The 23,260-nt window shown below is 35.7% G+C and overlaps 1 protein-coding gene across 1 annotated transcript in view; it reads right to left on the reverse strand.

The window, feature by feature from the left end:
* The window catches only part of DCLK2 (doublecortin like kinase 2), a 95,890-nt gene that overhangs the window by 36,693 nt on the left and 35,937 nt on the right, over positions 1 to 23,260 (reverse strand). The window contains 6 exon segments of the mRNA XM_063310177.1: positions 3,360 to 3,506; positions 5,518 to 5,637; positions 7,481 to 7,538; positions 12,849 to 12,957; positions 15,578 to 15,650; positions 20,028 to 20,122. Of these exon segments, the coding sequence (XP_063166247.1) occupies positions 3,360 to 3,506; positions 5,518 to 5,637; positions 7,481 to 7,538; positions 12,849 to 12,957; positions 15,578 to 15,650; positions 20,028 to 20,122 (602 nt within the window).

The raw sequence follows: 23,260 nt of genomic DNA on the forward strand, positions 1-23,260 counted from the left end.
TGAAAACTAGCAATCCTATAAACCCAGCAGATGGCAGCACCTAGCTGCTTTTAGCTGATGAGGGGAACCCCCCACCAAAAAAACTCAAACTCACAAACCTAAAACAAAAAACAACTAAATAGGATCAAATCAAATGAAAATCTTTATTATGGTCATTGACTAGCATAAAATAATGTAAAACAATAAGAAAAATATATTGACACTAAAATCTATATGAAAACTACAAAATGGAATATAAATTATACTAAGACTTTATGTAATATAGCATAATATTAGTTAATATATAAATAAACCATGTTGCATTAGAGTAATAAAAGATATCCAGGTTTTATCCTATACTAAAATGAGCTTTATGATAATATAATAAAAATGAAGGGGCTAAATAATTGGGAGATAATGATCAATGATACAGAAGTATAGTTATGACCTTTATCTGATCTAACATTTCAGTTAAATCAAAATTTATTTACAGTCACAATCCAAGATATGTAATAGGTATAAATGATGATAATAATTATGATGGTGATGTGTGATTAATTATGTTCTGCAGGAAGCCTATTTATCCCTAAGTCTGCAGTTTAACTAATTACCCATAAGGTTTCCATGCTAATAATACGAATTTAGCCACAGTTACGTTATTTATATAATAAAAGATACTGAATATACAATTTATCAGGACACCAAGCAATGACTTGAGTAGGGGTTTCACTACAGAATCTCTAAGATCTCTCTAAAAATTCCAGTATAGCAGGACGTGTGTCAAGGATTCAATGCACCACACAAACCCTTTCGGCATAGGTGATCTTCCTCAACTCACTTTTGAGAACTGCTGATGATAAAATATTAAATTGCAGTAATGAGAAAGCTCTTTAAAAATTACAGATCATTAGCTGATCTAAAATTTTTGCCAGTTTTAAGGAATATGTATAATTTCCTAATACACCCTCAAAGTTAACTCATGTTCCACTTGCTCTTCTTTTAGCCTTAGACAGTATCTAAAGATCCTTATCCATATTCCAGTCTTTAATCTAATAACCTGCTTCTTTCCAGAGCACTACATCTGACACACAACAGGACACCAAAAATTGTTTCCTTAAAAAAACAGATTGAACTCTCTCCAATTTAGTGGGGTTGACAATATAATGTCCATCCAGAGCCCAAGGAAACACATAACTTTTTGTTTTCAAAATTGATTTGATGCAAATGGTTTTTACTAAAAAGGGTCAAATCTTCATAGCTGTCCTAAGACCTACTGAGTCAACGATAAGATTACTACTTTATCTGCATAAACCAGAGATGTTATTGATCTATTGGCCAGTTTGGGCTGTGGGAAGGAATGATGTTCCTCCTTACTATGATACTCCACTATTGTGTTAATGTAACAGCTAAATAAGAGTGGAGCAAGGATGCATCCTATTTTAACTCCTTTTTTTATGTGCACTAGATCTGACCTGAAGTCTGCAGCATAGCATCTGACCTTCAGCATTGTACTAACATGCAATGTTTGTATGAAATAAGCAATGGATGAGCAATATGCCACAATATCTTTCTGGATATTGAACCAAAGGCATGCTTGAAATAAAAAAATATAGCATATAAAGCTGTTTTAGGATCATCTGTATATTTTTCAATTAAATGGTTTTAGCACCAAACCTGGTTTAGAATAGAACAGACTGTTCTGCTTTAGAGCTAAACAATTACCTTCTTCTAATCATTCTACAAGTTTCCAGTATAAGTGTTTGGCTTAGATTTTGCTAACTATACTGATAAGTCTTATTGGGAACTCATTGGCTAGATCTTCTTTGTTATCCTTTTCAAAGACAGAGATAATAACTGCCACACACCGTTCACTGAGAACATGGGCAAATCTATTGATAAAAGGGAGGGTAGAATTGGATCATAGAACAAGATCAGAATGGGTTTCTGACTTGGATATGAAGATACGAAATTCTAAGCTAGACTGGGAAATTTTTTTAAAAAAAAAACATGTGGGAAGAAGACAGTGAGAAACCACTTCTGCATTGCTATCAAGAAAAGCACTTGAACATTTTGATGTATTTACTATAAATTGACCTGGACTCAAGGGACTCAATCTTTTAGTTGATCTTACAGCACAAATGAATATATTTTAAAGATAAGAATAATTTATATTAAGAAGCATTGTGTCACAAGTTTAATTTCTTTAATCTTCTAAGCAAAAATTACATCCATACCTATTTATACCTGATTTGATACTAAATTGTCAAATTAACTTGAGAGCTTATATTCAATTGTACTTGGTATCAGTGTTACTTTAAAGCAGATAGGATCAACAACAGTGACTCACAGCTGCCATTATAACTGAGCATACAATTTGTTCTTGCTTGCAGAAAGTTCAACTTAATGAAATAATTTCCAGAGGGTGCTAGTCTGTTATAGCAAAAATAGCCAAGAGACTTTGTCACTTTACAGGCTGACAAGTCTATTATGTTATACAGTTTCTGAGAGATAGCAAACAAATAGATTAGGGCTACTGAAATGCAGAAAGCACAGACAATAACCTGACAAGGTTATTAGTCAGGACAGACATTCTTGAATTGGAGAGCTGTATCAACAAACTGAATTTTGCTTCAAGGCACAGTGCAAAGTGTATAAAGGAGGATTATATTCGAATAATTACTAAAGATTCTAAAACATTTACAAAACCAAGAGTCCACTCTTTTTGGCTAACACTGATGGACAAGGAAAATTCACTGTGTATTCCTTTTTCATATGGAACACACACATTTCTTGAAATAGTTCAAAATTTGTAAGTGGGGAAAAGGCTTAAGTTAATTCATTGTGTTACCTACTGTCATAAGGCACCTTTCTGCATATCAAAAAGCAACATTAAAAATAATAAATGAAATGATGATGGAAGTCAATCCTAGTGGTCATGCCAATAGCACTTATTCCTCCCAAACTTGAGTAAAGAGTGACTTAAAGCAAGTGACGCTGTGATTTTTTTCCTAAGTATTTGTGTCCTCAATATTATACTTATGGCAACAATTATTATTCAATAGCAGCATGCCAAACATGTCGAATTAGCTGCTTCTTGTAATACTTCTAGGGTCACAAGACCCTAGATTTTATTTCAAATCAGAGCTATATTTTGCTAAAACATGATTAAATTCTTTGAGATGGCATCACCTTCTATGCATCTAAAATTTCTATTATGATTCCTATTTTTATTGATATAAAATGTGTGAGAATGACTGGGCTATACTCACACTCTAACTATGTAAAGAATTTGCTGCTTAATGCTTACAGTATTTGCATACATTCATTTATCTTAATGTGGAAGAGAAGTGGCAATAATATACAGAAAACAAGAAACATACCAGAAGATTTTCAGGTTTGATGTCTCTGTGGACAATACTGAGACCATGAAGGTATTTCAGTGCACTGGCTAGATTGTAGACCATTGCACTTCCATCACGCTCTGTGTACTTTGTTGAAGATGTAATAGCATCAAAAAGATCTCCTCCCTGTAAAGAAAAATACAGAAGAAAATCAAAGAATTTACCAACAAAACAATAAATTATGTCACAGTTGAAAGGAAATGAGAAAAGTAACTGAAATAATTTACATTATTAATTTTTAGATCAGTGTCTTAGCTTAATTTAAGTCATTAAATTAAGAGTTTATTTTAAACTCTTAATTAAGTTAAAACTTTAAGAGTTTACTTTGAAAGGTAATAATATCTGTATTAACATTTCCATGTGGAATGGTGTAGACAAAATATCATCAACTCAGTGCAATAATAAAAAGGTAGATATATCTTAGTCTCATGGAAATGACTGAGATTAGATTGCATAGCAGGTTGTTATTTATCACTCATTTTCACTGAAATGCTATGGCTTTTCACCTAAGCAATTCTTATAAATGAACATGAGCACACAATGACAGCCATTAAACAGTGTCCACTGATCTGGAGAGCCATTTAGATCTGGCTGCCCTACAGATGTGGTTAGTTTCTCAAGTTGGCAAGATACTGAAACCAAAAAATGGTTCCCAAATTCAGAAGAACCCTAAGTCTGGCAAGTTTTACTGCCCTTTCAACAGCTGTACTTGGGAGAGATTTTAGGATATTCCATTCAAACAAAGACTTTGTCTTTGTGTTGAAGGAATTACTGAAATATTAAACCATGTTTTGTTATATTGCCCTTATTGCAAAGATGGTTACAGCTAAAAACTCCCCCATCAGTAAGATTTCTAGGGTACCCTAGAAATTCATTCTTTTTACAGTTATTATTGTCCGACCAGTCTGGTTTTATTTGTCTGAATGTGGGTAAGTTTTGCTTTCCTATTTGTCAATTTTATAATTGATTAATTTTGTTACAATTTTTATTTGCTGCATAAGTATTTTTCTTCTTTCTTTTTATTACAGACTTATCAGCTATATAATAAAGTTGATTGATTGACTGGCTGTACACACTTACTCATTCACTGATGTATGCACTTATTCGGAAACAAAAATTCAACAATGAAGGATTTCCTTCTGAGTAAACCTCCTTAAAACAAATTACATACATAATTTTAAAGTGATTTAGATACAGTCACATTTCCCTCTGGATTGTACTAGAAGTTACTGTACTGGACAATAAATTTGAGGCAATTTAAATTTAAAGAAATGTATTGACTCTTACCCTTGTTTATGTTAGGAAATATAGAGACTATTATTAAAATAAAGTTAGGACATAATAATACTTCATGTTATCATGTTAATCTGCACAATAAACATCTTTACAACTTTTGTAGTTCTATTAACTTCTAGAAGATTCAACTGTATATATGTAATGAAGATGAATTGGCTATATGATAGTTTTAAGAGTTGAAAAGTGAGTCTAAAGTCACGTTTACCAACCTGGGTACCTTCCACGTATGTGGATTTCAATTTCTAGAATTTCTCAGCAAACATGGCCATTGCCAAGAATGGGAACTATGTCCATAAACCTGGAGAGCTCCCAGGAAGGCTATTCTAGGAGCATATATAAACAGAATACAAAAATGCAAGAATTCTTAAGTACAGAATGGATTACTTGAGAGATACCTATTTTTCATATGTGAAAAAATAGGGACAAAATGAGAATTTTAAAATGTAAGGCAACAGTTTCTCCTTCACATATCAAGTAATATGGCAGCCTAATGTTAAAGTACAAAAATTCAAGAAAATACTATGAGGTTACATGCTGAACATGATATATTAGTTTTTCTAATCAGAGTTTATTCCTGCAATATTTTCTAACCCTGGATTCTCAAAAAGTTACTATGCAAGAGCAAAATATATGCTACAGCCACATACGCCCAATTTCAGAAGCAATTTTGTTTTCACACAATATTCAGTCTCCAGCTATGAACTACTGTGGAGTGTGAAACATAAAATTCATGGTATGATCTACATAGTTTCCTATCCAGTAACAATTAGGAATATTTTCAGATCTCTGAAATGTTCAGTCATTTATTATGCAGTAATGGTTAAAAAAAAAAAACCCTCACCTTGACCAATTCCATCACCAAATACAGCTCAGTTGCAGTATCCATTTCCTCTACTAGCATTATAATATTGGGATGTTTCACTCGGCGTAGAATTGACACTTCATTTTCAATCAAGTGTTCCTATATATTTTAAGAAAAGAAGAGAAGGAATGCATCTTTTAAAAAAACTTATGTAATTTGAAGAATTAGTTGAGAAGCAGCACCTTAGAGTGATCTCTAGGCCTGACCATGTGGCTATCTATCTATCTATAAAACAAAACTGTAATTGGAAAACGCTTTACCAATAATAGTTTCAAAATATCCTAATTAAAGTTAAATATGGAAACTAATCACTGATCAGGAATATATTTGGTGTTTTCAAATTCAAGTAGCCAACTAGGTGCATCCCCGCTGATGTTTATTTAAAAATATCAGAATCGTAATCCTCAGCACAGTGCAAGCATTCTGTTATCATGCACTTCATGCATTTGTGAAGAAGACTGTGGGAAGTATATGTGAATATTTTATGACCAAGAAACAATAGTAGTATTTGAAAAATCCAGTGCTATTTTAGTCTACATCATAAAGATAAGTCAATTCACATTCAAATCTGAGTATGTCATTAATTGCTGCCCTAATGCTTCTGTTACTAGAAACCCATGTGCTAAGTGTGAATATTCTGTGAATAAGTGGTACATCACACATTGCTTTAACAAGTCGCACCTTTGTTAACCATTATATGAGAGCATCAACAGTCTTTCTGGAACAAACATATGTCTGCTCCAAAGAAATATGTGCTGAATGGGAAAAAATGCAATACATGAATGACAATAAGGTTGAAACTTAGTAAATGGGCTAATGGGGAAGGGGTAGAACTCACACTAAAATTGGAATAAAGGATAGATTGAAATAACTCAAGTCACAACAATTAGTACTATATATCAGAAGAAATAACAGAAATAAAATATAACATGTTATATGTAATCAGTGTATTATTTTTGTATACAGCTGGGATTCATTTGTATCCCTGCATTATATTGAAAGGAAGAAGAGTTTTGCTAGTAAAATTGCTGTGGAATTTTGCTACAAGTGAAGGGGGAGACAGGTTTGTGGGCAAAATGAACGAAGTAATTGCTGAGTGTCCTTATTTGAATTGGCTGGATAAGAAAAAGTAGGTATGAGAGAGAACACTGCTCTTTCACTGCAGCTAAATAGCACAATCAGCAATGCAACCTCTACTGAACAGTAAATCAAAGGTGATTCCACTACCATATCTAGTAAAACATGTGCAGTACTCCATAAACTTAGTTATCATAACTCCAGGTAATGCTCCAGCTCACAAATCTGTAAGCTGACACAAAAACAAGCACTGGAAACAATCACAGCCATCAAAAACTTCTCTACCAAAAATAATACTTGAAGCATGTACTTTTTCCCATTGTTTAAAAAATCTAGTAAAGCACTAGTCTGTTGGTTGCTTCCTGGATCCTACTCATGAAAAATACAATCAAATATTATTCTGATCATTGTACATTATTGTATTCTTAAATTAGATACTTTCTGGAATTCCTACAATTATAACAGTGAGGGACTAACTCTACAGATTTGTTTTAATGTTGATTTCCACTATAACTTATTATCTCCTGAATACATTCAACTGAGTCTCTAATTGTTCTGGTAATAGGATCTTTTTTAATATAACCACGTTATAAATTTTTTTAAAAAAATAATTATGGGCATGGCTCAGTGTTATTTTTTATTTGTTCAATATCCAGTTCAGTAATTTACAGCTTGGGCTATCTGTATGAAATTTCCCTAAGAATAGATTTCTGAATATATATGCACTGTTACAGCTTTATATGCGGAACATATTAAACAGAAGCTGTAAATGCTCTTACTAGAAAAAATATTTTCCAACAGTAGTACATGAAAATAATTTAATATTCTGGTATTACGATACAAAAATTCAGTGTTTCTTCTTTACCTTTCCACAACATTTTCCTTTGTCAATAATCTTCAGGGCAAATTCCTTTCCAGTGGATCTACAAAGAACAAAAGGAGGAGAGAAGAGTGTTTAAATAATTCTTGTATTTCTTTTGTTTGAATACGCACTGTGAAAATATCTTCCTTCAAAGGGAACAGATTACAAAATGAAGGGAGAACTGCTTTTACTTTTTTTTTCCTCAGCAAGCCGTGCCTGCTGTTGCCTTGACTACAAAACCTAGCCTTTCTGTTATCATTTAATTTACTGTGATATAAAACTTCACATTGCATCTAGCTTTACAGTCAAGTACTTCATATTTTTCACTCTATTCTAATGAACTGATAGCCCTGTAGTTCTATAACGTTTACAGTTTTGTCAGAGTGTAAAGAATAAGATGTACATATAAAGTTAGCCATTTTACCAGTTTCTGTTAAATTAGAGAATCTAGAGGAATCTAAACAGTAGAGAAGTCAGTTGTCTCAATTATATACACTGAGTCATAATTTAAATTTATGTTTAAGCTACAGGTTTAAGAAGTGTTTAATCTAGCATTATTTAAGATTTCACGAGACAATTTTTATACCCAGATTTTACAGAGGAAACTATACAGTAACTTCATTTGAAAATAAAACAAAACAAAAGGAATTAACTTTATCTTTTGAAATGGTGTGTCCAGTATACATATTACTGGTAATAACTCAGTATGACCCTATTTTTATCACAACATTCATAAAGACCAATTCAGAGGGGATATTTTTAAGAATAGACTTCATAAAAAAAAAATGACAATATGCACTGGAATCACATATACTGAAGTTTAATTCTTTGAAAGGCCACATTTTGCTGCAACACAACAAAACTGTGAAGTAAGCACAGGATTATAACAAAACTGTATTTGCTGTTGTGTAAGATGTGGAATAACGCATGGAACTATATAAAATCTCTATACCTTTCCATGAGATTTATCATAACTGCCTGACAACAGATTATTGTGCCCAGTTAAAAAGAAACATCAAGAATTTTAGTAAACATTATTTTATTCAGGCATATAGTTCATCAATTCATGATATACAAACATAATACCAGAACTGCATATACTGGAGGTGGTTAGTTCAGTAGAACAGAATTATAGCAGAGTATCACTGCTATGAAAGCACAGCTGTGTCTGCCAGGTTGTCATAGTTACAGTTGGAGCCAGCTGAGAGTGAAAGAAAAAAAAAGACAACTCAATAATATCTTAAGAAAAAGTAGACCAGATTATATCAGAGATGTACAAGTGGAAGAAATTTGTGCAAACAGCACTTTTGCTAAAGAGCTAGGAAAAGACTTCATACAATGTACACATGTATGTTTCCTCAGATGCTATGAGAGATCTGTGCATGCAACACCTTGCATAAGACAGGCATATTAATTTCATTTTTCTTATGAAAGTATTTTGTATTTACATATAATTCCTTCTATTTGCAAAAGGATGTCACTTCATTTAATTTGATTGAAGAGTTACCACAACCATAATAAAATTAAGATTTTTCAACATATTATTGCATATTTGCACAAATATGCATAGGCAAGTGTAATTATAGTTGATTCTGTTTTATCTACGGTCCAGAAGAACAACATACAGTGAATCCATTTTGTTTGCTTCAGTATAACATCATGCTAAAAAAAAAATCAGATAAATATTTATATCAGAAAGACATACTTTTCATAAACCTTTTTTAACTCCTATTATCAGGAATACAGAGATAAACAGTGACATAATTAAGGCAGAAATGCTTCAAATATGGTATCTGCAACTTCTCTACCCCTACATGGTAGAGCTTGGTGGAGATACAAGGCCATGACTTGATTGTTTGACCCTTGCCCTTCTTGGTTGATTAAACTGTACAGGCTAAGATTGTTAAGGAGATGGTTAAACTGGCCAGGCTTAACATGGTTAAGGGAGATGATCCAATTGAATTCTCAGTGAAACTCACTTATCAACTCATTCCAGTGTGATTCATCCAAGATATACAGTAGTACTGCTTTAGTCACCTTGGTGGATGAGTTATATTAGATGAGAGGATTGTGACACATTTAATTCTCCTGCACTTCCTATCAGGGCACACCAAAAAGTTGATACTGTAGGGCTACTATTCAGCACCTAGAGTGTTGCCCAACTAGATAGCTTCTTGTCCTCTAAGTTTAACATTTGCATGAAACTGCTAGGGTCTTTGGAGTGGGATGACATCTTTATGTTGGTGACATCCAGCTCTACTGTTCTTTATCATCATGGAAGCAATCAGTACCTTTGAATCAGTACCTTTGAAAACTGATGGGCTGAATAGAAAGCTTTTCATAGTGGGTGACAGGTTACCTGCAAGACCACCTGTTCCCACTAGAGTAGGCCCGGCCACCAACTGTGCTGGGAGAAGCAGTTGATTGTCCCTTTTTATTTGGGAAATCAAGCTGACCAAAGCCAGAACTAATTTTCAGTTGTGAGACCAACCCTCTCATGGAATGGCCTCCTACTGAAGGTTCATTTGTCTCCAACTCTATCTGTCTTCCAGAAAAAAGTTGAAAAAAGAGCTATTCCAGAGGGATTTGGGGGTCTGATGCCATGTATTGTTTTTAATTATAAGATGTTCTTATGTATAATTATTGTATTAGTCTATATTTGCAAGCTGCTAGAGAATTTTTTATGGTTGTGGCAGTAAATAAATAAATAAAATGCAAAAGAGCAACCTGAAATTAAGTCCAGACAAGACAGAAATGCTGTTGGTAAAACAAAGTTGACTTTGTGATTGTGTAACCTGTTTTAGATGGGATGTGCTCCTCAGAAAGGGCAGGTTTGCAGTTTGGGAGTGTTCCAGCTGTAGCAAAGAAAGTGTTTGCACAACTACAGCTAGTGTGACCACTGTGAGCCTTTCTGAACTTGTTGGACCAAGTGAGTTATCCACACCTAGATTACAACTTGTCTTCAAAACGGAGCAAGATTTGCATGAGTATGCTATAGTGAGCAATAATAATAACAAAAACAAAATAGCCACTTAATGTTATTGTTTGTGAATTCTCATAAGGAATTTGCTCATATTAGGCACTAATATTTGTTTTGATAGGTAGAAAGAACTACAAAAAATCTTTTTTTGTTAAGATAACCTTGAACTGATCTATTGAAAATTCCCAGTAGATCCGGGAATTATTTTAGAAAGAACTCAAGTATAGACATAATGTATGGTGTACTTTCTCTTGTTTCCAGATGACTTAGTTCCAGTTTCTTTAAGGTGACCACTGCATTATTTACTGAACTCCTCTCTTTTGCTATTTTCATGTTCCTTTCATTTCCTTCCTTAGGAAACTTAGGTCTTTCATTTAGATCCTGCCTTATTTTTAACATCCTTCCATTCCTGGGCCAACTGCTATTTCCATTGCTTTTTTGTATGTTCCATTTAATTCTGGCTCATTTTTCAGGCACCTAACTCATTCCTCTCTCTCCAGTCAGGTACAACCTCTCCTAATATACAGATGGTCTTCGGTTAACGACCACTTGTTCAGCAACCATTCAAACTTGTGATGGCGCTGAATGAGAGGTACATATGACCAATCCTCAACATTCTGGCTATCATGGTGTCCTGCAGTCTTGTAGTTGCCATCTGTGACCTTCTTTGCCTGCTTCCTACAAGCAAAGTTAATGGGGAAGCCAGCAGGTGGTTATAAATGGTGACCACTTGACATCTTTGTTTAACGGTGTGGGATTTGCTTAATGACAGCAACCGGAAGTGCTGGAATTTCAGTTGCTAAGCAGTGCCAGGGCTGCAACTAGGGGGGGCCAACTGGAGCATGTGCCCCAGGCGCCGCACTGGGGGGGTGCCAAAATGAGTGCTGGGGGGGCTCCAAAATGGGCGCGGAATCTATGTTTGCCCCGGGTGACACAGACCCTAGTTGTGGCCCTGAGCAGCGCAGTTGTGTGACGGCACACTTTATGACCACATTGCTTAGTAATGGCAAGTCCAGTCCCAATTGCATCATTAACCAAGGACTACCTATATGTTGATTAAATTCTTAAATACACTTAGCAAAACTCTAATTCTAAACAGAGTAATTCAATGGAATTTAGTTCTGGGTGGACATACATAAACTTGTACTGTTAAGAAAGATAACAGAAAATACCTTCTTCCTTCTAGAACCCCACCACCACCACATTCTTTCATGTTGTTCAGGAACCTCCCCCAATCCTCCAAACAGAGTTCCAGAAAATTGAGGGCAGTGGTAGATGCAATAATTTGAGCAATTTTTCTTCAAGTAAATGTAACTTAATATCCAAATGTACACTAACCAAAACTCAGTAGAATGTTTATAGAAATATCATCTAGAGATGAATGAATACTTGTAAAAGAAATTTTCTTTTTACACTGCATCTATTTAACTTGTTTGGTTAAATTATTTCATGTCTTTCCCAAGGCCATTACAACAGTTACAACAGACACTACTTAACTATGGTTTAGATTAATTCCAAATTCCTTATATTCATTCCTTGTATGCTTAATAACAGATGTCCTCTCCGAAACATCAGGTACCTTGTTTGTCCCTATTTTATTGTCCTATCAACATACAGAGGAAACTTCTTTTGTGTCTGTAGTACAATATGCTGAATGTAATACATTCAGATGCAGGTACAGTAGATATGGTCTACCAGGAAATCTGCAGGATATGTACCTCAATGAATTTTTTTCTGACTTACTTCAGAAAACCATCTTCAAATTCCGTATCAACTTATATTAATAGGGTTGTTGGCTACTACCCGCTTACAGGATTATCAACTTGACAATTACTATGCTATAGGGCAAAAGGAAAAAAAGAATGGTCTTTTTTTGGCCTATCTTTGCTAGTAAAGTTACTGATGCACTGAATATCCCTATTGTTCTTATTACCCGTCCCTTAGGGATATTTTTCCCAGCCTTGGCAACAACAAGGCTGGGGAAAAAAGTCAAGCAGCTGGAAACACAAAACTGCATGGAATATCAACAGTGTAAATTGTACAGTTTGACTGATAATATTGAAAACATACAAAGCTTCTAGTGCTAATAAAACTTTTTGCAGGTTCCTACTACCACTGCATCAGTATATATACTCCATTATGATAATGAGCATTATGCTTATTTTTTCCCTAGGGTGAATAGATACCTTTGATATTTATCATTACATGCCAAGAACAGTTATGAGGCTTGTAGTGGACATTTCCAGTTTTCTAGCAGATGCCAGAAAGGAGGAGAGTCACAAAGACACTCGGTTCTCCTTGAAATTACAATAATTTCCCTATATGTTCTCACTACTCATTCTAAAGTTGCAATGAAATAACATTACACAGCTAGGCAATATCCTTGCTCACCGTTCTATGCATTCCTTTACCACAGCAAAATTACCATCACCAATCACCTTTCCCACTTTGTACTTTTCAAGAATGGTTGATGTCTCAGAGCACTTGTTTCCGTTTACACCTTCAAGATACAAAAAGGTAAAAGTTAGAGGAAATGGAAATATAAACAATCACTATAAAATGCAAGTTAAAAAAATTTAAATACAATGAATCCAAAATGCAAAAAAAAAAAAGTTTAAATGAGGCTCATCCAAGTTGATATTGTTGTAGTTTCAGAAGGGAATCTTTCAAAGTATGTTTCTATACTTCATTCTCTAAAAGACTGTACAGCTTATCTCCAGGTAACTACAGAAGACCTGAAAGAAGTAATTTCTCAAAGCAATGGGGCCTCCCCAGTTCTAAGAGGAAAGTGACTGTGTTGCTTTGCTCTGCTCAGATTCACAGCTCCTCTGCAGAATCCTCTGACATTTGCAAATGCCAGAAGAGGCTTCTGCACATGTGAAGCAGCTGCACAGAAGTTATGCCCATCCATGCAACAGAAGGTGCTGCTACAGAAGGCTGGGAATGTTATCTTACTATTCTCCAGCATAGCTTGCCAGAATCCCAAGGTATATGCAGCTGGAGATAGCTGTGAGGAGATTGCCACAGCACAGAAGCCAGAGAAGGCTGTGACAAACAGCCTTTTTTAAGCACTGGGCCCTCCACCTTTTATATTGAGGGAGACTGCCATTCCTGGGCAATCTGCTGTATTCTAGGATATTATCAAGCTCCTCCCTGAAGCTGGAGTCTCCCCAAGCACTTCCCAAAGCCAGAAGTACCTGCCCAGAAATTTATGGCTTGTGCAAATGAGAGAGGTAAGAGCCAACGGAAAGCTTGGAGACAACAGGAAGTGCTTCAGTACAGAGAGTTATGTCACCTTCGGAGCACAAATTTCTTAAATAAGGCCAAACTAAGTTGCCTTGCTCAGTCTTATTTTCTAATGTACTCTGAAGAGAGCCAGGTTGCTGTAGTGGTTAAGGCATCAGACTAGAAACCAGGAGACTGTGAGTTCTAGTCCTGTCTCAGGCATGAAGCCTTCTGAGTGACCTTGGACCAGTTACGCTCTCTCAGCCCTAGGAAGAAGGCAATGACAAACCACTTCTGAAATCTTGCCAGGAAAACTACAGGGACTTGACCAGGCAGTCGCCAGGAGTCAACACTGACTCAAAGGTGCACGCACACACACTCTCTCTGAAGTATGGGAATTCAGCGTCAATTCCATCTAAAGATCAACTTACAGCTACTATTTCATTTAGAGGCTTAAAATAAATTTACATGTAATGAAATGAATGGGCTAGAAACCAGGAGTCCGTGAGTTCTAGTCCCTCCTTAGGCATGAAAGCCAGCTGGGTGACCTTGGGCCAGTCCCTCTCTCTCAGCCCAACCCATCTCACAGGGTGGTTGTTGTGGGGAAAATAGGAGGAAGAGGAGTATTAGGTATGTTTGCCGCCTTGAGTTATTTATAAAAATAGTAAAGGTGGGATAAAAATAAAACAAAAACAAATAAGTAAATAAAAATGTATTGGCAATTCTACCAATATTGGTATCATTTATCAGTAAAAAAACTGACTGCTATTACTTTAACCTATTTCAATACTTTTTTTATTCATAAGTTAATGCTTTTACTTCAAGTTGATCTGCATGAAGGAAGCAAACTAACACTTGCTGATTAATCTGTAAATTTAGCCTGCATTAATGAAAAATTACATTTTTTATTGTAATTCTAGATGATATGAATAAAGCTTAGCATCTGAAAAAAGGAACAAAATGAAGAATACAGTGCAAATTTACATTATTATTTTGTTCTGATAAGCTGATCACTTTCTCTAAATACTCATTTTCAGGAATACTCTCATTTTAACATATAATGCACTATTTATTTCTTTACACTAATTTAACTCATCACAAAAATAATTATTAAAATGAATACTATAAACCCAGCTTAATGAAAATAAAAGCCAAAATTTAATTTGTATGCTGTAATTCTCTTGTAGACTTCATTAATTCAAAGCCCTTCCAATATGTTGGGAATAGGAATCCAGTACACCTGAAAGCCCCAGGTTGGAAAGGGATGTTGCAATGCAATACAAAGACTAAAAATTTAGAATAAATTTAAATGTTTGCTAATAAGAGAACAGGTAAATTTTATTTTATTGAAGAGTAAATATGTCTCCATTCAGTCTTTGCCTAACTTTGCTGAATATTAATATCACCTCTACCTAAATGTTTTTTATTGAACACAAACAATAAAGGATCATGTTAATATTAATATTTGTATGGATATTTATTTACCTTATTTCTATGCTTTAAATGTCTAATGCAATAGCTTATATATGGTTACAGGACACAATTTTAGCCTCCTAATAATTTTTTCTTTGACCATCCATCTGTAAGTGCCATGTTTATTCCTTGCATAGTGAGTGAGTGTGTGTGTGTGTGTGTGTCTGTGTCTGCAAGGTAGCACTAATATAGTAGTGAGTACAAGCAGGTTGTCCCTAACAGGATTGCTCTAATTACAGTATTATAAATTACTGCTGGTGCCATCCATCTGCAATTGATATATACATCAGATTATCTTTAAGTTTAATTAAAGTTAGACAATAGCATTTAATATTTCTAGATTGTAATATCATCATTTACATGGGCATTTATTTTTAAAAAGGCCCTGAAATTACCACTAACATGTCTGATTTAATTCTTACCTTCAGGACTCAGGGAAGGACATATTTCAAGCATACCATTCACATTGGAAGAAGATTCGCAAGGGGGGAGAATCTGTCAGTAGACAAAAGAGCTAATGCTATAGCAATAACATACATCAAAACCACACTGCAAAACAAACTAAAATATTTAACATATATTAAATATTTAAAAACGATTATTTAATATTCCTGAACTACAGTTTCAGTCATCCAACAAATGACAGATAAGATTTTCTTGGCATTGTCAAACAGCCCAAAGACATATCTCTTTGTATCTGTTAATACATGGGTGTAGCTTCAATCTATATATGTAAACTCAAATTAAAGATCAGACTCCCAGATAAAACCCAAAATATAATTTTCATCAAATGCAAACAGACACAGATTAAATCTAACTGTTTATGATGTTTCTGCTGCAGAAACTTTAGTTCTTGAAAATGGGATAGAGTTGAGTCAAAATGTATTGCTATGCCTGGTACACAATCTGACAATAGCATTCCATTCACCAGTTTTCCCAAAACATTGTTTTGAGGTAAGTTGTCCTGAAATAAAATGATTGATCCAAAACACCCAGTGAAATTCCAGGGCAGATTTGAATCTGCTTCCCCTGTCCTAATCCAGCATCTCAACCACTATGCTATACTGGCTTCTATGTCACCTATCCTATCTTATCCTACTCTAACCTACCCTATTCTGTATTTCTTTGTCATCTTCACTCAAGATTAAACATACTATCCACTCTTCAATCTCTTTTCATTGGACTTGCACCCTAATTCCATGATAATCCTTGTCATAGTTTGCACATTCTGTTAAGTGTGCTTTCTTCAGTATTGATTTGTAGACTGACCTCTTCCATCTTTTGGCCACTGTATTGTTCTCCAGATTTGCTGGAATAGTTGGCTAGAACCTTTACTGAGTCTTTTTTTTTTAACCTTTAATCTTCTGACTTGGTAATCATCAGAGAGCTCATCTAACTTCATCTTCTAGTACTGGAGGTTCTTGTAAATAGGGGCTATCTTCTGAGATATCTTGGATGTTAACATTTCTACTGTACAAAATGTCAGTATACTCCTTCATCTTTGATTGAATTTTCTCTGAATCAGTTATAGATTGTCCATTGGTGTCCCTTAGTATACCTTCTTCTGAGTTCAAAAATCTTTTGGATGATTTTTCTTGTTTTTCTATGTCTGTTTCCATCTTCAGTGTTATTACAGATGTAATACTGCTTCTTGTCTCTTCTAAAAACTCTGAAATTCTTTGTTAAGTTTCCACTTGAGATCTTGTCTTTCTTGACTTTGACTTCTCTTCTTATCTAGGCAGTTTTTGCTGTTCATTCTGACATACAGTTTGCTTTTTTCTGATTCAGTACTTGATACTTAATAGACAATTAAAATCTAAGATTTCATGCCTCTTTGAAAGAGTTTCAATTTGTTACCGAGGACTCATCTAGGACATTAATTGTATGTTTTATCAATGGTATTATTTCTCATCCCATATGTACCTGAGGAATATGTAACATTACTATCTTTTCTAAAAGTGAGCTTAGTAGTGCCATCAATCAATTAGGATAAAATTAGGATATAATGGTATAATAGTTACATGGTTTCTTTCATATATTGGCTTGTAATTATATTGGTGTGGCTTATAATTTTTTAATGAATCAACATATCTGCTGATAAGTAAAAATGAAGTTTCAGAGGTTATAGTAAATTATTTCCCTTGTCAAGTAGGTTTTGAGCATATGTGTTGTATTTTGCAATTGCACAAATAGGTGACTGCAAAGAGGGTGATTATAGCCAATTCTTAAACAATTCCAATGCAGGATTCTATAGGCAGTTATGTCACCAGAAGTATCCAATGAACTAGATAAAATACCTTGTGTCATTGTCACTGCCATCATTCTGTTATTTTGTCCCATGCTTAGAAAAAAAGGTCTTTACTATTACACTACACACTTTCCAAATAATAAAAGCTAATTCATGGATAAAGAAACACATTCAAGGAAACCAGCGAACATACTTATCTGGATCAATTTCAAACCTATGATGTTTCTTTAGAAAGTGGCAAACTGAAAAGGCCACAAAGATACAAATTTATTTATTCTGTGTACATCAACATGAACACAGTATAAGTATAGCAATTCTAGCATATTTAATAGTTTACTAATATCTATCCTAGTTGTATTTTTGAAGTGCACAAATTCATTTTGGACAGTTTCCCATAGACAAGATTGTTGGGAATATATTGGGTAATGACAATATTACCAAAAGCTGTTTTCTGATGCAGGTATTTAAAAAAATATTACTCAGCTTCAAAGTATAATTTTCAAAATGTTGAATTTCCAACATTTATATTTTTATTGTTGTTGTTTATTCGTTTAGTCGCTTCCAACTCTTCATGACTTCATGGACCAGCCCACGCCAGAGCTTCCTGTCGGTCGTCAACACCCCCAGCTCCCCCAGGGACGAATCCGTCACCTCTAGAATATTATCCATCCACCTTGCCCTTGGTCGGCCCCTCTTCCTTTTGCCTTCCACTCTCCCTAGCATCAGCATCTTCTCCAGGGTGTCCTGTCTTCTCATTATGTGGCCAAAGTATTTCAGTTTTGCCTTTAATACCATTCCCTCAAGTGAGCAGTCTGGCTTCATTTCCTGGAGGATGGACTGGTTTGATCTTCTTGCAGTCCAAGGCACTCTCAGAATTTTCCTCCAACACCACAGTTCAAAAGCATCGATCTTCCTTCTCTCAGCCTTCCTTATGGTCCAGCTCTCGCAGCCATATGTTACTATGGGGAACACCATTGCTTTAACTATGCGTACCTTTGTTGTCAGTGTGATGTCTCTGCTCTTAACTATTTTATCGAGATTTGTCACTGCTCTTCTCCCAAGGATTAAGCATCTTCTGATTTCCTGACTGCAGTCAGCATCTGCAGTAATCTTCGCACCTAGAAATACAAAGTCTTTCACTGCTTCTACATTTTCTCCCTCTATTTGCCAGTTATCAATCAAGCTGGTTGCCATAATCTTGGTTTTTTTGAGGTTTAGCTGCAAGCCAGCTTTTGCACTTTCTTCTTTCACCTTCATCATAAGGCTCCTCAGTTCCTCTTCTCTTTCAGCCATCAAAGTGGTATCATCTGCATAGCTGAGATTGTTAATGTTTCTTCCAGCGATTTTAACTCCAGCCTTGGATTCCTCAAGCCCAGCATGTCACATGATATGTTCTGCGTAGAAGTTGAATAGGTAGGGTGAGAGTATACAGCCCTGCCGTACTCCTTTCCCAATCTTAAACCAGTCCGTTGTTCCGTGGTCTGTTCTTACTGTTGCTACTTGGTCGTTATACAGATTCTTCAGGAGGCAGACAAGATGACTTGGTATCCCCATACCACTAAGAACTTGCCACAATTTGTTATGGTCCACACAATCAAAGGCTTTAGAATAGTCAATATAATTTTTATTAACAGGTAGTATTTTAATCAATCCAAGTAAATAATAACAATAAAAATGTTAAGTTTCTGTTTTTTTCTGTTTGTCAGAATTGTTTTCACATTTTCTAGTTTATTAGCAATTTATTTCATTAACTATATTATATTCCTCTTGTACTGCATATATGAGAGAAAGTTAAATCAAATGATCATACAATAGAATTAATAAAGGCAATAAAGGATGAAACTGTGTTTATTGACCACTGACTCAAGTAACACAAAATCTCTAACAATAAATCAGAAATAATCCAATAAAGTATACTGAAATAATATTACAATAATACATTTCATTCATTGTAATGTAAATACCACCTAAACACAAACTCCTCTGTAACTGTATCATACATGGTGATCAAACCAAATTATTACTTTTATTTTGACACATTCTTGTGAGGATTACCATAATAAAACAAATATACTGAGTTCAATTAAAAAATGTGAGACAAAACAAACAAGCCTCATGAAAGCAAGTGCAAAATTGTAAACCGCCCAGAGTCCCCTTTTTGGGAGAGATGGGTGGTGATAGAAATTCGAAAACTAACTAACTAACTAACTAACTAACTAAATAAATAAATAAATAAAATGGAATCAAGATATAATTAGCTATTGTATATGACATACGCAGTAGCTTCTAATAGCACTAGCAATAACTAAATGTTTTGCAACCTTCCTAGACACAGGATGGTGGCTCTTGCTTGTCATCCCAGCTCCTGGGAAGCCTAAGGCTGGTGGATCTTCTGAGCATAGGGGTTCTAAACTGCAGTGAGCTATGTTGACCAGGTGTCCCTACTAAGGTCAACATCAACATGGTGGCTCCTGGGTAACTGAAGGTGTGAATTGCCCAGGTTGGAGACAAATTAATAAAAAGGTGTTTTTCCCCAGTCATGAAGTCAACATTCTAAATGTAAATAAATATTCTTAATCCCAAATAATATTTTTATGAAACAGATGAAATTATATAAAACATACCTTGAGTCCTCGAAAACTTCCAGGGCTTGTTGGTGAGGAACTAGATGATTTTGTTGATTTCGGAGTAGAAAGCTGGCTGCTGGGGGCTCCATTGACTAATGAATACAAAAGAAGAGGAATGAAAATGTTATACAGTAAAACAAAAGTTGGAATTCTGGTAAAAAGGTGATAGTTTCAATTTATCTATATTAATAGTGTGGACATATCCCTCTGGTGATACATAATATGAGAATTATAAGAAATTCAACAAGATATGCTTGTCAAGGAGCTGTTATATCCCCTGTTCTCTAATGTTTGTGTTCCTCACTTTTTTTTCAAACCTATTTTTTTCTGTTTGCTTTTAATGGTTCATTGTATTCAAAGCTCTTTTTATCCAGAGAATCCTCTCTTCGAAGTCCTTTACCTTGAATATCCTTAGGACTTGACAAGAAACTCCTCCTGGTATGTCAAATCAAGCCTCAGTACCAGGGCCCCAACTAGGGTCTGTGTCACCTGGGGCAAACATGGATTCTGCACCCATTTTGGTGCCCCCCCAGCACTCATTTTGGTGTCCCCCCAGTGCGGCGCCCAGGACACATGCCCCGCTTGCCCCCCCTAGTTGTGGCCCTGCTCAGTACAACCTTTTCCAGATTGGTATCCTCCATTTATATTACAACCACAGCTCCCAGATTTTTCAGATAGCAAACTGGAAAGACTGCTTTTAAGAGCTTTCTTCTCTATTGTATTGGCAACAGCTGGTAGCCTATCTTGTCTGTAGACATTATGTGAATGTTTTGCTTGTCTCCTTAGTTTTTATTGTTCTACTATCAAATGTTTCATCAAGTACCTCCTTCTCAAGAAAAACAAATTTCAGAAACTGTAAATTCCTGTGGTTTGAAAACTAATCTCTCTGAATTCATCATGTTTTAGCACCAGCCTTCTTGTAGTATATTTCATTCCATTCATATTTAGATGATAGCAGACCCACGGCTAGACTATTCCACTCCCACTAACATCAAATAGAACTGACCTTAGAGGAGGAAGACTACTGTAAGACTGAGAATGTATCATTAAAGTTCCTCTTTACATTGTTTTTACTTATGTTCTATTTTTGACTTTGCCTTTTGAATCTTTATTCTTTACCTTTTTGTACTTTTTAGCTTATGCAATTAAAAAAATAAAAAACCCACTGGGCCTTCCATTCCCAAATCCCTGGATCCACTCTGGAATGATAGCATTGTCAATGGTATTGAAAGTCACTGAAACAGCAATGAGCACTAGGATGGATGTGTTCCCCCCATCCCAAGCCTACCATCAACAAGTACAACCAATACTTATTCAATATTATGGCCTGATCTGATTTTCCAAAAACAGAGGTTGAAGATAGGACAAAAATTGTCCAACTAAGTTGGATCTAGCAATAGTTTCTTGAGAGGATAGAACACCACCTTCTTGAGAGCTGGTGGAACCATCCCTTCCCTCAAGAATGTATTTACCATGAAAGAGATCCAACCACAATTCCCTTCCCTAGAGGCCTTGACCAACTAGGAGGGGCATGGATCTAAATATAGATGGTCACGTTAACAGCCCTGAGGACCCTGTCCACTTCCTCAGATAATGCAACCAGCTGTCATGCTCCCAGAACATCTGATTGGATTCACATGCATGAATAGAGTTAATATGTGTCAGGACTTGCAGGTCAGCAGAAGTGGGAGAGGGACATACCAGGAGTGTGAAAGCAACTTGTTTGGACTATCTCTGACATCCATGGTCGAGCTGCTGAGCCCTTGAAGACATCTGCAGGGAATTGAACTGACTGGCACGAAAAGCAGGGGCTGCATGCCGAAGAAGGGGAGGGGGTTGAGCTCATTGGACTGGGGAAACTTGGGGAAAACGCGGGAACCTTTATTTGCAACTTTTTCACTGTACTGTGTACTATACTCCATTAAAGAGATTTCTAACCTAATCAATTATGAATCGAATTTAATGGCAAGCTGAATAATGCAGTCATTACACCAGCTTGAACTCAACTCAGATAACCAAGCAAAACCTTGTCTCAGGTAGCGCTATGGACTTTGCATAACTGGACTCCAACAGAGTTAATCTGTGCAGCTTTATTCATGAGATGTTGAGAACAATCATCACAGTGGCCCTGTAGGGCTCCTCCCACTGCTCCCTCTCCAGGAGGGCAAAGACTGCCCCCAAAAAAGCCACTGGTCAACATTCAGCAGATGTAATAAGAACAGAGAAATATATACATTTCACTATTCTTATTGCTACAAGGTAATCCTTAATGAAGGCTCTTACCCATGCTTGGTCAGAATTTTGTTTGTCTTTCACCAAAGGTGTAAAAGAGGTGTAAAATTAAGGCATTTCTTCTGCTTTTTCATCCTCTGGCAATTCTATGAAAACTAGAGGGCTCACCAGAGTCCACAAAGAGAATTTGCACAGGCACAATCCAATCCAATCCAATCCAGGGCCTCAGCTTCTCTATTTCAAACAGCAACCAAGGCCTTGATCGGGCTATGCATCAAAATCTCAAGAATATCCCAGAGTTTCCTCTGAATCCTTACTGGGTTCATCAGGTATCTGGGGCAGTTTGATTGACTAAGCCTTGCAGTAGGGAACTGTAATGGTATGTGGGAATGACCTTGGGCAACAAGGCAACAAGATGAAATCAAAGGAACAGTCAGAAGGCAGCTTAGCCCACAGCAGGAATGTGGGAGGGGCAACAGGCTCACAAGAGACCCTCCTTAGTTTTGGGTCTGTAAAGGGAACCAGGGGAGAGAAGTACTTTCAGACTTGCAGGATTCTGTTAATGCAATCTTACATTAAAGTAGAATTAGCTCATCTGGTTGTGTTTCCTGTCTGGTTTACCTCATAAGGCTGACAGGAACAGACACAAAATCTCCAGGGTTATTAGGGAGTGATCTGTCAATGACATGGAGTATATCCCAATTTGATGCAGAAAAGACAAATATAACACATGCCAAAGATTCTTGTAGGACCATATGTTTGTTCCTACATGTGATGTATAGATACTTTTACTACTTCTGCTTCATAGATTGGGTGTGAGGTGGGGATTACAATGCCTGATTTTCTGCAATACCATACCCAAGCATCCAAAGAAATTTACAAACTAGAAATATAGGGAAACTTCAGTTAATTAACAGCTTCCTTTTTACTGTCTTACTTTCTAGTGACACCTGTCACAACTTAGTTAGTTGAATAAAGAAGGGAAGAAAAGGCAAAGA

This window comes from Candoia aspera, chromosome 8, assembly GCF_035149785.1.
Source record: "Candoia aspera isolate rCanAsp1 chromosome 8, rCanAsp1.hap2, whole genome shotgun sequence".
NCBI classification, from domain to species: Eukaryota; Metazoa; Chordata; class Lepidosauria; order Squamata; family Boidae; genus Candoia; species Candoia aspera.